A 13,306-nucleotide genomic window follows, 5' to 3' on the forward strand; every position below is an offset into this window, starting at 1 on the left:
ATGTGGTCTAATTTCCAATTTCCCTTTAAGGTAATAAAACTAAATAAAATTATCTTCCATATGAATGCATTTATGACCAATAGTTGTACTGCCTCCTAAATTACAATCATTATACATGGCTATATTTTTAAAATACTTTTTGGGACTCGCCTCAAGATATGATTTTGACAAAACACTTTGTGGGGCTTAGTTCTGTGAGGCATACGTTCCAAGCATTTGATAATGCATATTAAACACATTTAGCGCTCAATATTTGGGCTCGCTCAACAATTTCTACTAAAATCAAGTAAATTAAATTCCTAATTTACAAAATTAAACTTTGGAAGGCTTATCAATGATGATCATTATGTATACTATTTTTTTGGAATGCCCACTAATGGGGTACACATATTGCCTTACATTACATGTTACAATTATCATTTAAGGTGGCTATATATGTAATATATATTGATAGTTCCATATTTTATATCAAATGACAAAGTTGGAACTTTTTTTTCTTCATTTCCATGGTGTTGGGCCTGTTGGTAGTCCTAACTTTGTGCAAGAAATAGCCCACAAACACATTCCAACTCCTATTGGGTCAAGCCTTGCTTTATTGTTGAAGAAGTGACTGCATATGATAAAAGTCTCATTAACAAGAAGTTGAAACAACAACAACAATAGCATATTCAGTGTAATCGCACAAATGGAGTCTGGAAATGGTTAAGTGTACACAGAGTCACAGATCATACTACTATCTTGGAGGTGAAGAGGTTGTTTCCGATAGATTAACAAGAAGTTGAAAAAGAGTAAAGAATGAACTATGATTTTTATATCAGATAACTAAGGGATTGTTCATAAATTACTTGGTTGTTAGCTATGTTTTACAATTATTGTCATGAAAGAATTTATGTATTCAACCAAAACTTGTAAAGATTAGACAATTAAATTAATAAAAAATAAGTTAATTAATGTTACCTTGATCTTGATTAGGAGCTTCTAAATCATTTTTCTGCAAGGCTCCTTTGGATAATATAATAGCCTTTGAAGCCTTCATGTCTTTTCCCTTTCCCCATAGCACCACATACAGCCCCATTATTATAAGCAATCCACCTAATATACTGTCCATAACCAACAAGTTAAGCAAGTAAGAAGATTTTTCAAAGGCTTTTTACACTATACAACAATTCAAACAACGTCCGCGATAAAAAAAAAAAAAACTAGTATATAGTGTATAATCAATGTATATTTTGTATACAAATATTGTGTATACATTTGTTATACACTGAGTATACATGACAACTACAAAGTATTACGACTAGATGCCGTTTATACCACCTATAAGTATGTTGTACTATACATTCAAGCAACTTTCATAATATATCATGATAACTACAACTTGAAATATCAAACTTTTAAATAAATAGGAGTTTTTTTTTTTTAAAGAATTGAATAATTACCTTCCTAGATATAGGGTCTCATTAAGAAACAATGAGCTAGCTAGTGCCACAAAAAGAAGGATTAGAGGGTTGAAGACAGAGACAAATAGAGGGCCTCTTTTCTGAGAGCACCATGTCATTAAAATCACCACAATTCCAGATCCTAAAGTTCCCTGCATAAAAAAAGGAACTATATATAATCAACAACCATAGTTCTAACAAACTGTCTAATAACAACATTTTATTATATATATTGATGTTCATAAGTCGTGTCGAGGGTCTATCGTATACGACCTCTCTCACTACTAGAAATAGAGGTTCTTTCCATTGCGAATCAACGAAAATTTGTGTTATAAAAATGATTTCCCCACTCATTTTCCACCAAACCAATTCACTGAGAAAACACATGGTGAGAAACAAATTCTCACTGAAATACTGAGAAGCGTCCTAATATTTTCCATGTGAAAAAAAACACAACTATTTGTTCTTTTCTCACTCATCGAATCAAAATATCTGTGGTAAAAGCCACTATACATTTTCAGTGGGAAAATAGTGATATTTTAGTAGTGTCTACCCCACAAAGATAGGGATAAGGTCACATAAATTCGGTCTACAGACCCCACTCGTGAAATTACACTGAATGTGGTTATCTTGCTACTTATTGCCGTTATTTGCTTTCTAGCTTGTTTTTGGTTATGCCAACCGAGGGTCTACCGGAAATAACCTCTCTACCACATAAATGGTACGATAAAATTTGTGTACATTCTATTTCTCAGGCCTCTCTGGTAGAACTACACCGAATATGATGTTGTTGATAAGTTAATTAACATTGATGACTTACAAGATAGAGAACAACAAACAATCTTCTGTCCCAACCAAGCCTCCATTGAGATACTTGTCTGTCAAAGCATAGTGCAAATAGGACTGACTGAATGGATCCCATTAGGCTCATCAATGCTGTGCTTGAGTAGTGACATGGATAGTTTTTACTTACCTTAGCCTATTAAAATTGATCAAACAAAACAACAATAATTAGTCAAACATACATATAATTGCAAACAAATCATGCTAAAGAAATTCATTCCACTCATTTTATTGGTGTTTGGTAAAATGAAGTATATAATATACTTACCAATAATACTATCCATAGTGAATAACAAATGCAAGAGGTGACAGCCAGTACAATTCCTAAAGCAAAAGTGCCACCAACTAACTTCTTATGTGTTGTTGATTCATTATCATGATGTAGCAAATCAATTTTGATAGGCCACATATGAACCTCTATTCCTTTGTATATTGTCAATAACATTGCTCCACCAACACATATCATTGTTCCCATTACCTTTGCTTTCCCACTTACTTTATCAAATGATAAATTCTCAAACCTAATGAACATTTTATGGAAGGAAAAAAGAAGCAATTTACGTTGTCAGTGACAGAATCAGAAATTTATATAAATAGATTTACAACAGCATTTAGCATCGAAATCAATTTAATTTAAACTTGAAGGAAGGAAAAAAAATAAAAAATTTCACGTCATTAGTGATAGAATCAGAAATTTATATAAATAGATTCACAGCAACATTCAACATTGAAATTGAGTTAGTTTAAACCTAAAGGAAGGGAAAAAATAATAATCATGTCATTAATAACAAAATCAGTAAATTATATAAATAGATTCACAGCAACCTTTAACATTGAAATCAAATTAATTTAAACTTACCGACCTAAAGTAACTTTCAAACCTCCTCTATCACTAACTAGAATTTCCTCTTATGCTTAAGAGATTTAAAAATTTATTTACAATCTAGATTTTTCTTTTTACTCTGTTAGCATAATATATTTTTTGGGTAAACGGATGCAATTGAACCCTTTCCCTCCTAGCTCTGCCTTTGCTTTAACTTATGCTTGAGTTATTTGATCAACTTGTTAGTGGTCGCTATCGTCAGAATGTAGAAAAAAAGTTTTATACCCTCATGATCACAATTGATGAATGTGTAATTAAGGTGCTATCCGAGAATAATTAGCCGATCGAAATTTACGAATTATTAAGGTACTGTTGTCCTCCTCCTTTGAATATTGAGAATTTACACACAAAAAAAGAATAACATAAGAATAAAGTAAATAAATATATGTATACCTTAGGAGGACTGCTATAACAAAAGTCATTGCAGGGATAAGATTGTAAATTGCAGTTGCAAATGTTGCAGATGTCATTATCACACTTGTATAAAATAAAATCGAAAATAATGAACCCCTGAAATAACAACAATTTCATCACATCAATTTATTATCTCTAATTTCTTCTTCTAATTAACCAAAAATAAAAAACTTTGTGTAGTAAATAAAACTAATTGTTAATATATTATGTTTATATAACTTTTGTCATATTGACTCGATTACTGTAATCATATGTCACATTCTCTAATTAAACACTAGAAAATGATTTTTTTAAAAAATACTTTTTAACGTACAAAAAGTATAACCATATTGGGCAATAATTATGCCTATCCAAAAGGATACTAATTTAGAGAATCTTGAAAAAAGTTGCAACGAATTATATCAATTGGATATAACATGATACTTAAACGATAGTAACAATTGTATTAAAATATAATAATTGTATCTTTTTAAATATTCGTGTTATATAATGAGTTTTTTTTAAAATAAAATAAAATATCATAAGCAGATATATTCTTGGGAAAAGTGTAAGTAAACTGAATGGACATCATAAAACGTTTTTTCCACGATATCTTTAATTTTATCTTATCCTATCTAAATAGATTGAACACCTTTTTAAGTTGATCATTTATTCTTTTTATGAACTAATTTAAGCCCCATTTTATAGTTTTAAATTGATGCAATTTGTAGATAAGTACTCTATATATATTGCTTGAGCCTTAATTAAGGAGTTACTCCCTCATTCTCAATTTGGACCGCCATAGTTTGAATGAATTATATTAATCTCCTTTGTAGTTTATCTTTTATTACTCCCTCATTCTCAATTTATGTGTTACAGTTTGACTGAACATAAATTTTTAAAAATATGAAAACACTTCGAATTGATAAAAAAAAAAGTGTCATATAATTCAGAACAACGAAAATAATTTGAAAGTCAATAGTTGAATATCACTTACCCTAGTAGTCCTGAGAGAAATGCTTGCACAATAACCGTCCAAGTTAGTTTTGGCCGCTTATTCCTAACAAAAAAAAAAATAGTAACCAAAATTATTTTGTCAAATAAGATATTTTGAAATGTAACTCACAAATATACATACTAATCAAAAATATTTTTTAAAATCTTACTGCTTAATAAACTAAAAGCTAAATCATACTATAAGATTGAGTAAATGGAGTATGAGTATCTCGTTGACACCAACATGGGTTGTGAGGATGGTTCGATTTCTTTTTATCCTTAATTCGAGGTTTGAGTTTTTTATGAAAGCATCGTCCTTAGAAAACGGTCGCGCAATGCGTGAATTCTGAACTAATCGAGTCTAAGAAAGTATGTAATTGAATAGCTCGGAATCCCATCACCGTTAACTATGGATCCTTGGTGCAATCCCTTATGGATTAAAAAAAATCTTGTTGAAGTATCGTATTCGGAGATTGACTCAACAATACTTGAATCGAATATAATCAGACATAAATAAAAGAAGAAAGTATCTCATTGACTTCCAAGAACTCTCATCTCATCAAAGATACATTTATCTTCACTAATAAAGAAAGGAACAAAGATAAGTATTTTGAAATTGAAAAAAATAAAAAAAGAGAATAAAAAGGACACATAATATGGTGGAGCAATAATTAAAAGTGCAAATAATAGACTTGGCGGGGTCAAAAGAGACAACTCAAAAAGACAGGGGAAAATATTCTTTTCTCAACAAGTCATGTATATGAACATATACACCCATAAGTTTTTATTTTATACTGTTAAGTACCACTACTTTTAAAATTTTCTCTACTTGGAAAAGATTGTTTTAGAATCTTTTTTTTTCTTTTGGTTTATCTTTAACAATTATTCCCTCAGTTTCATTTTATGTGGTAAGGTCCAGTACGATCAATGGTCAAATTATTCAATTTTCTTCTTCTTATTGTAGCGATACCTTAACTATTTTACTAGGTATCTTCTATTTGTTAGTACAAATGTTGAATAGTTTTGTTAGAATCTTCAAATTTTTAAAATTAAATTTATATATTTAGAAATATCATAAAATAAATACTATTAAGTCAAAATGCTATAGTATAAAATACAAAATTTCTTAAAAATTTGTGGTCACTCAAAAGTCTCATTAACTTTTCAAATATTAAGTGTCACATGGAGTGGAACAACGGGAATATCATACTTTACTTGACATTTTTCTTGCATGATTAGTATCGTACTTAAAGCTATCTTTATGCCCATTTTATTAATTATGACTTAAATTGTTGTAAAATAAAACATTTCATAGGATATATATATATATATATCCACAAATGGGCAAGTTTATTTAAAAATAAATAAAAATTATTTGTATATAATCTTAACAAATAGTATTGAAAGAGATCGGGGGGGTCTGGGGTGGTGCAGATGGGGGGCTACAGGACGGTGAAGGTGAAGTCGTGAAGAAGATGTGTGTTGAAGGATAAGAAAGAAGCAATCAGTGTAAAATGCCATTTGTTGAACTTCTTTTCGCTATTTTCACGGAAAATCATTTTTCTCATTTTTAAAAACTTCTATTTCTAAAAGTTTAACCAACCGAAATGGAGAAAATAAGTAAACATTTCAAACACCCTATTGCCATCTCTTTTACTCCTCGTAAGAGCTCCCACCATTTTCCTCATTTGATGATCACTCGAATCCACACACCCTTAGAGCTGAAGGTCCTACTCCTGGACCACTATATAAATCAACCTGATAAGGACCCTGAATGTGTGGAATTCGTATGACAAGGCCTACAAACTCAGACTGCTTACCCTCTGAACGACTCTCTCTGTGACACGTGAGAAGTCTCTAATTTCTTATATTGAATGAAAACAAGAAGATAAATGATTCTTACTATCTGAACGACTTTCTCGACATGAAAGCAAGAAGATGAAAGAAAGAAAGAAAATAATAATTACTTACCATTCAACAACTATAGCAATTGGAGCAAGAAATGCAGTAGCAAAAATCCATCTATAAGCAACCATAACTCTCATAGTCATTCCATCATCTGCTGCCACTTTTGACAATACAATATTTCCTCCTAATAATACTGCTGCCAAAGTCATTGCTCCTACATGTTTCACTCTTTCAAAACCTGTATAATTCTCAATTAAAGCCATTATATATTACTAATTAATTCACACAAAACTAGAACAAGAAGAAAAAAGGAGAGTGTGGAATGTATTTTTTGTTTTTGTTTTTGAGAGTACTAATTAATGGTACAAAAATGAGCTATAGTTTGACCCTTTTTATTAGAGAAATTGCGTGTTCATGCAGCACAATATTTATTTATTTTATTTTTTAAAATTTTCTTGCATGCATGCACCACCTTGTAGACAAGTCATGTCTTATTCTACTTTAATTTAATTAATTTTTTTTGTTATTTTATATTATTTAATAAGTAAAAGCTTTATGGTGGAATAACTAGTCTTTTCGAAAGGGATCTTTACACTAAGCTTAATTATTTGAATACACAAAACATGTATGTTTGGTGGGTCACTCCATTCCCTTGTATTGTCCATCTCTAATAACCCTTTATTACTGGTGAGTTTTAATTTGTTTGTCCTAGTTTGATTTGACACAAAATTTTAAATAGTAAAAAAACAGAAAATTTAAAAAATTTAAAATTTTAAATTAAAAGTATACAGAATCTTAAATATGTTAGGTGAAAAAAATCATTTTTTTGGGTTAATTTCCCATACTTCAATACACATGTTTTCTATAGTTGATTGACTCATATGGCGGCCGTTGCTGGCGGCAAATGTTACCCTTTCCCGAGGTTAATTAGGAGTAAGTATAGAAATTAATTAGTTAGTTACGTAGTCCCTTCGTTTCAAAATAAATAATTTTTTTAAATTTTATTTTAAAATAAATGATATTTTATGTAATTAATAATTATTTTTTTCCTTTTATAATTATCTTTGTTTTAATATATGGAGTTTTTAAGCCATTAAAGAATCACTTCTTTCTTTCACGCATTTTATTCGAAGTATGAGACTCAGTAAATCACTTCTGACATTATATCAAAAGAGATATTTAGGGGTCGTTTGGTTACTGTATAAGAGACATCTTATTCATGTATAAAAAGTTGCATTAGCTTTACTGTGTTTGGTAGAAGTTTTGTATTAGGTATAAAAGTCAGCATAACTTATACCACGTTTGGTTGGTAAGAATTTAAACGTTGTATAAAAGTTATTCATGTATTAATTTATACGGTGTTTATTTGCATTTTTGTAGTCCTACATAATTAATACCAACATAACTTATGAGGGAATCTATGTATAAAGTTATGCAGGGTAGAAGGTGGAATAAGTTATGTGGGTATTAGTTATACATGTATTAAAATGATAGATTACATATTTACCCTATTAATTTATTTTTTATTTTTTAATTGGAAACTTTACTGTTTCCTATATACGTTTGTTGTTTTTATTTCTTTTTATATATAGATCATTTTCATTTCTTTTAATTTATTTTATTTTATTTAATTGGAAACTTTACTGTTTTCCTATCTACGTTTGTTATTTTTATTTCTTTTTATATATAGACTATTTTCATTTTTTTTTATATTTACCGTTTTTATTTATTTATGCAAATATAAATATTTTTTTAATATTAGAGATTTGATTGTATATTTTTTGACGGTACATATGCTAATCAAATATTAGCATTATGCTGGAGTTGTTCTATCAGTTTAGGATTTTTTTGTTTCCAAATTAAATTATTTCTAGTTGTTTTTGTTTTGTCTATTTTGTTGACCGACTTGGTCCTCTTGGACCTTGTTTGGACACATTTTTATTTGATGAATAAATAGACATGGTCCAATGTTGATTAAAAAAAAATAAAAATATTAGTATTGTATATTATTCAATATATTCCACATTTTATTAACATGTATTATTATTTTGTAAATAATATATATTAATAATTTACTACAAGTTTAATATAATAGTTAATAATTCATGTATTGTAATCTCTACATAACTAAATAATACCTACATAACTAATATCCACATAGCTAATACCCGCATAATTAAACCCTGCATAACTAAACCCTGCATAACTAAACCCTGCATAATTAATACCTACATAACTAAACCCTGCATAACTAATACCTACATAACTAAACCATGTATAACTAATACCTGCATAACTCTAACCAGTAACCAAACGGCCCCTTAATACATTATATTTTTCTTTTGGTGATAATCAAGTTAATGTTATTACATCTAGAGTTTCTACAACTTTTAGAGATGCAAAAAATAATAATCCATTGTTGTAGTGTGAGTAATTTTATTAAAGGATATATCCAAGCTAAAAATACCACTTATTCTAAAACGGAGGGAGTATGATGCAACAACAGAACCAGAATTTTCACGAAGAAAATTTAAAATATTAAAAAATAACCATATATATATGGCTTAACCTGACTATATATACAAAATAATTTTTTTCAACCAAAGAGGATTCAAATAATCCCTTACTTTCACCGGGCTTCGCTCTTGATCTGAGGGGCATGATTTGAATTTTATGAATTTAATTTCAAAATTCAATAAAAATTTATTTGATTTGTTGTGTACAGAATCTATATTTAGAATTCAGTATATTTATTAATATACATATATAGGATCTATAACAAAAGTTCATCTTGATAAACGAACCCATAACTAATACACTAGGTATGGCGCTTTGTTACTCTAGTAGGTATATCATCAATCTACATTTAATATAAAAAAGTACATACCAAAGATTTTAAATAATCTACTAGAGTAGTATAAAAAGACTAATGCTAAATGGCCAGAAAATTTGGTCAGAAAATTAAAAAGTCTATAATATTTTTTTAATTTTAAAATAAACTAATCTTTTTTTTTTCATTTTTTAGTTAAAAGGTATTAAAGTTAAAAGGGTAAAAATGTTCAAAAAGGTAAAATAACATAGATAAAATATCATTCTTGCCAATTTTTCTAGCCAAAAGGATTTTTCCGTAGAAAAAATATTTATTTTATCAAGTGTATAATTTAATTGATTAAAGCCCAAAAAGAAAGGAAAAAACAAAACATGGACATCTTTTTAGACATTGGGTATGTTGGTAGCCCTTAAAAGCACAATTTTCAGTATGATCTGTATCTTCTATATGGGATCCCTTCAAAAGCATGGCAGTTGGCAAGGATATCTCTTGATTTGGTATCTTTTTAGTAAAATTAAAAGGTAAGATATAATAAATAAACGTGTTCTTTAACATAATTTCAGTTGATATCTAATCTTTTAATTTTGAATGTACATAAGTAGACATTCCATTTATAAAAAATTGAATAAGTAAATACATACATCCTATTGCCTACATGGCATAATACAAATCAGTTCAACTGTAACTTCCGTGTTTTTTTTTTTTTTTTTTTTATTAAAACGGAAGGATTTTATTTAATATTAAGATTCATCCATACAAAAAATTAAGAATTGGTCTATAAGATGCACCCATAGCATCTCTCGAGTGTATTAGATACAAATGAAGGAGGTACTTTAGAAACATAGAGTTGATTTATATTCATATTAGTTCGAATTTTTTTATTTCCTTCTATATTCTACTAGGAGGTCAACTACTCTATTAGCCTCCCTCGGGATGTGCTTCAGTGGCGGATTTCCTATCAGATGTAGAAAGGACTCGAGAGTCTGTTTCCACCTATAATGGCTTAATATTATTTCTTTATCATGTAGGATAATCCTGTCTATTTATTTAATTTATATAACTTTAAATGTCTATTTATTATATTCAAAAATTGAAGGATATAAATATCAGTTGAAATATGCATTATTATGCTTAAAAGATAATAGTACGATAACTTTTTACACATTTATAAATTTAATTTTGAGTGGTGGGTGAATAGGGAACAACTTTAAGAAAAAACAATTATTTAGTTGATACTTAGAACATAAGGCAAATTCTTGGCAATTAACAAGCACGTAGTAGATAGAAGCAAGAACATCGCAAGAAAAACTGGGATTACAATGAGCTAGACAGCAATGAATGTGGTTTGTATAATTGTAGTTGCATTATATTGTGATCAATAATTAAGTGGTCAAGTTATCACCAACATTAATGGAAAGATTCTATATATCTTTTGCCAAAAAGGATTATCTTCTCCCCCACTTTAGAAGTATGTATTTTATTAAAAATAAAATTAAAGACAGTCAGAATCTGAATATATCTCTGAATATTTGAATCTGAACATAAAGACATTGTAGTAAAGTTTGAATATTAAATATTCAAGATTTTGTTTTTTTCTATATGCATCTGAATGTATAAAACTTATTTTTATTTATTTAATATAAAAAATTAAGTTAATTTAATACTATGGATAAGGTATTTTTTTAAAATTATATATGACGGTTGATAATGATGATGTCTAGCGATGTGATTGTATATAGTGCCGGTTGGAGATGGTATTAGCTAATGATGTTATGGTGACTGAAACTAGTGAATGATAGTAGCGGCTAACAATTACTTGGTAGATGATAGTGATAGACAAAGGAGGTAGTGAATGATGGCGATGGTTAGCGATATATAGTGATGATTAATAATAGTGAAGATAATTGTAAATAGTAGGATGACAATGAATTGTAGTGATCAATAACAATTATGATTCTAGGTGGTGATTGATGGGACACAACGGCGATAATTGATAAATGATAATCATGGCCGATGGCAATGGGAGTGATATAGATGAAATTGATGAAGTGTCATCTTTGTAGAAATCCTTGACTAATCATTTAATGATACTAAAATTTAGTTTTAGATCTTAATTATTCATATTAACTCAAACCTATTAATAATTATAGCATAGAAAAAAAAAATATACTTGATAGTTAAGATTTAAATAATAAAAATTCATACATAAAATATAAATAAATTGAATGACTGAAATTTGAACAATCAAGATTCAAAACTTCATTAAATATAAATAAAAGTGGCGTAAGAGCTAAGACTAAGTCCCGTTCATATGTTATGTATTGTAGCAAATAATTTTTCTTATTTTTAAGATCATAACTTATGTGTAAACTTTTTTACACTTACGTATATATATATTCAAACTCAATTTTTAATTTATTTTTATTTTTGGTCAATGGTAAACCTTGACCAATCAATTTCATTAATCTGGGGACCTTTTTGGTCAACAATTGAATTCTTTACCAAGTTAATTAAAATTTTAATTTTAGAAACTTAAAGTCATGTTCGATATCTTCTTAATATTTTTTAAAAAATGGGATTTATTTTTGCATATAGAGCTGATCTTGATTCATGAATAAACCAATGTTCGATAAAGGAAATTTATTTTTTAGCATCATAAGGTGTGCACTCTATCTAATTGGAGGTTCTTTAGATCCCAAAAAACTTTTTTTTTTTTCCAACCAGATGTTCAAAGCCTGTATTGGAGCCCCGACTAAATTTAAATCGCGCACTGCAAAACTCATTCGAGATAACGCTCCCAATAAAATTTTCTTCATACCCAAACTCGAATACGAGATCTCTAGTTAACCTCCCAAAAAACTTTACTTATTCATCTTTTCAAGCTTTTGTAATTTATCAATTGTAATTACTACGAAAAATAAATAAAAATGAGAAATACAATTGCTAGAAAAAAGAGTTCACCTTCTATAAATTATTAACTTCATAATTTGTTTTTACAAATACTTTCTGCTTATTCACGAGAAAAACAATATACTATATTCTTATATAATTTATTTTTTCCGTCTCGATTTGTGTGACATTCTTTATCTTGACACAAAGTTTATGAAAATAAAAAAAAATTGTGATCTAAAACAAATCTTAGACATATGTATGAGATAAATTTCGCGGTTAAATTATCTTTACTTTTAAAAAATGACTTTTTCTTTGAACAAACTAAAAAGAAAAATGTGTCACATATAAATGAGACAGAAAAAATAATTAATATGAGGAATTTGTAAGATAATTAAGAAAAAGATAAGATTTATTTCTAGTTGAAGCTAACATACATATGTGGGTCACTCTAAATGGGCTCTGCAATGCACGATTCGAACTTAATTGAAGTTTCCATGTAGGCTCCGGATATTGAGTGGAAAAAAAAAGAGACCTAAATACATTGAACAGAGTTGTGATACAGAATTCTCTTCATGGTACCAATAATTTGGAGAATCATGTTTTGATAGAGAATGCACACACACACACAAAAAAGATAGTGGTAGGGAGTGGGGTTGTGGCGGTGGTGGGTGGTGGTGGATAGTGGGGAGTTAGTGGGAAAATGGATATATTTTGTCTCAACACTACGACAAATAAAAAAAATTAGCGATAATTATTTAGAGGCAATAATATAATTGTATCATATTTAACGATAATAATAAATATAAATATTTGTAATTAATACTTGGTCTCATTTTATATTTATGCGCTCCCAACTGTGTATAAGTAGACATTTAAATTTGTATAAAGTTGAATAAGTAGACACATGAATCATACTTGATTCTTAATGCAATGGACGAAAAATATTTCCACATAATTATTTTTTTATTACTACTACTAACAATGTTGGATTCAAGATTTTTATTAAGGCGGTTCCGAAAATAAAAATATAGTGCTTAAATTTTGATCTTATATTTAAGAGTTCAAAGTCCGTCTATCTATCTATATTTTTAAAGAACTATATTATTTATTGTGTAATATTTT

General features: G+C 28.6%; 1 protein-coding gene across 1 annotated transcript; it reads right to left on the reverse strand.

Moving 5' to 3' along the window:
• Positions 1–335: 335 nt before the first annotated feature.
• LOC125835644 (WAT1-related protein At1g68170-like) lies at positions 336–6,765 on the reverse strand. The gene is made up of 8 exons (XM_049514755.1): positions 6,526–6,765; positions 4,556–4,618; positions 3,559–3,675; positions 2,551–2,803; positions 2,260–2,418; positions 1,440–1,591; positions 958–1,100; positions 336–610 (listed from the first exon to the last, which is right to left on the reverse strand). Exons 1-8 carry the CDS (start codon positions 6,723–6,725, stop codon positions 573–575), a joined length of 1,125 nt encoding a protein of 374 aa, XP_049370712.1. The 5' UTR covers positions 6,726–6,765; the 3' UTR covers positions 336–572.
• Positions 6,766–13,306: the final 6,541 nt, after the last annotated feature.

This window comes from Solanum verrucosum, unplaced genomic scaffold (genome assembly GCF_900185275.1).
Source record: "Solanum verrucosum unplaced genomic scaffold, falcon-dt-bn FXZP01000128.1, whole genome shotgun sequence".
NCBI classification, from domain to species: domain Eukaryota; kingdom Viridiplantae; phylum Streptophyta; class Magnoliopsida; order Solanales; family Solanaceae; genus Solanum; species Solanum verrucosum.

Coding starts and splice junctions, on each gene's coding strand:
- LOC125835644 (XM_049514755.1), bottom strand. CDS start 6,725: ATGGCTTTAATTGAGAATTATACAGGTTTTGAAAGAGTGAAACATGTA. Junction 3,676..4,555: donor TTTCTCTCAGGACTACTAGG/GTAAGTGATATT, acceptor TTGTTATTTCAG/GGGTTCATTATTTTCGATTT. Junction 1,592..2,259: donor TGTTTGTTGTTCTCTATCTT/GTAAGTCATCAA, acceptor TTTTTTATGCAG/GGAACTTTAGGATCTGGAAT.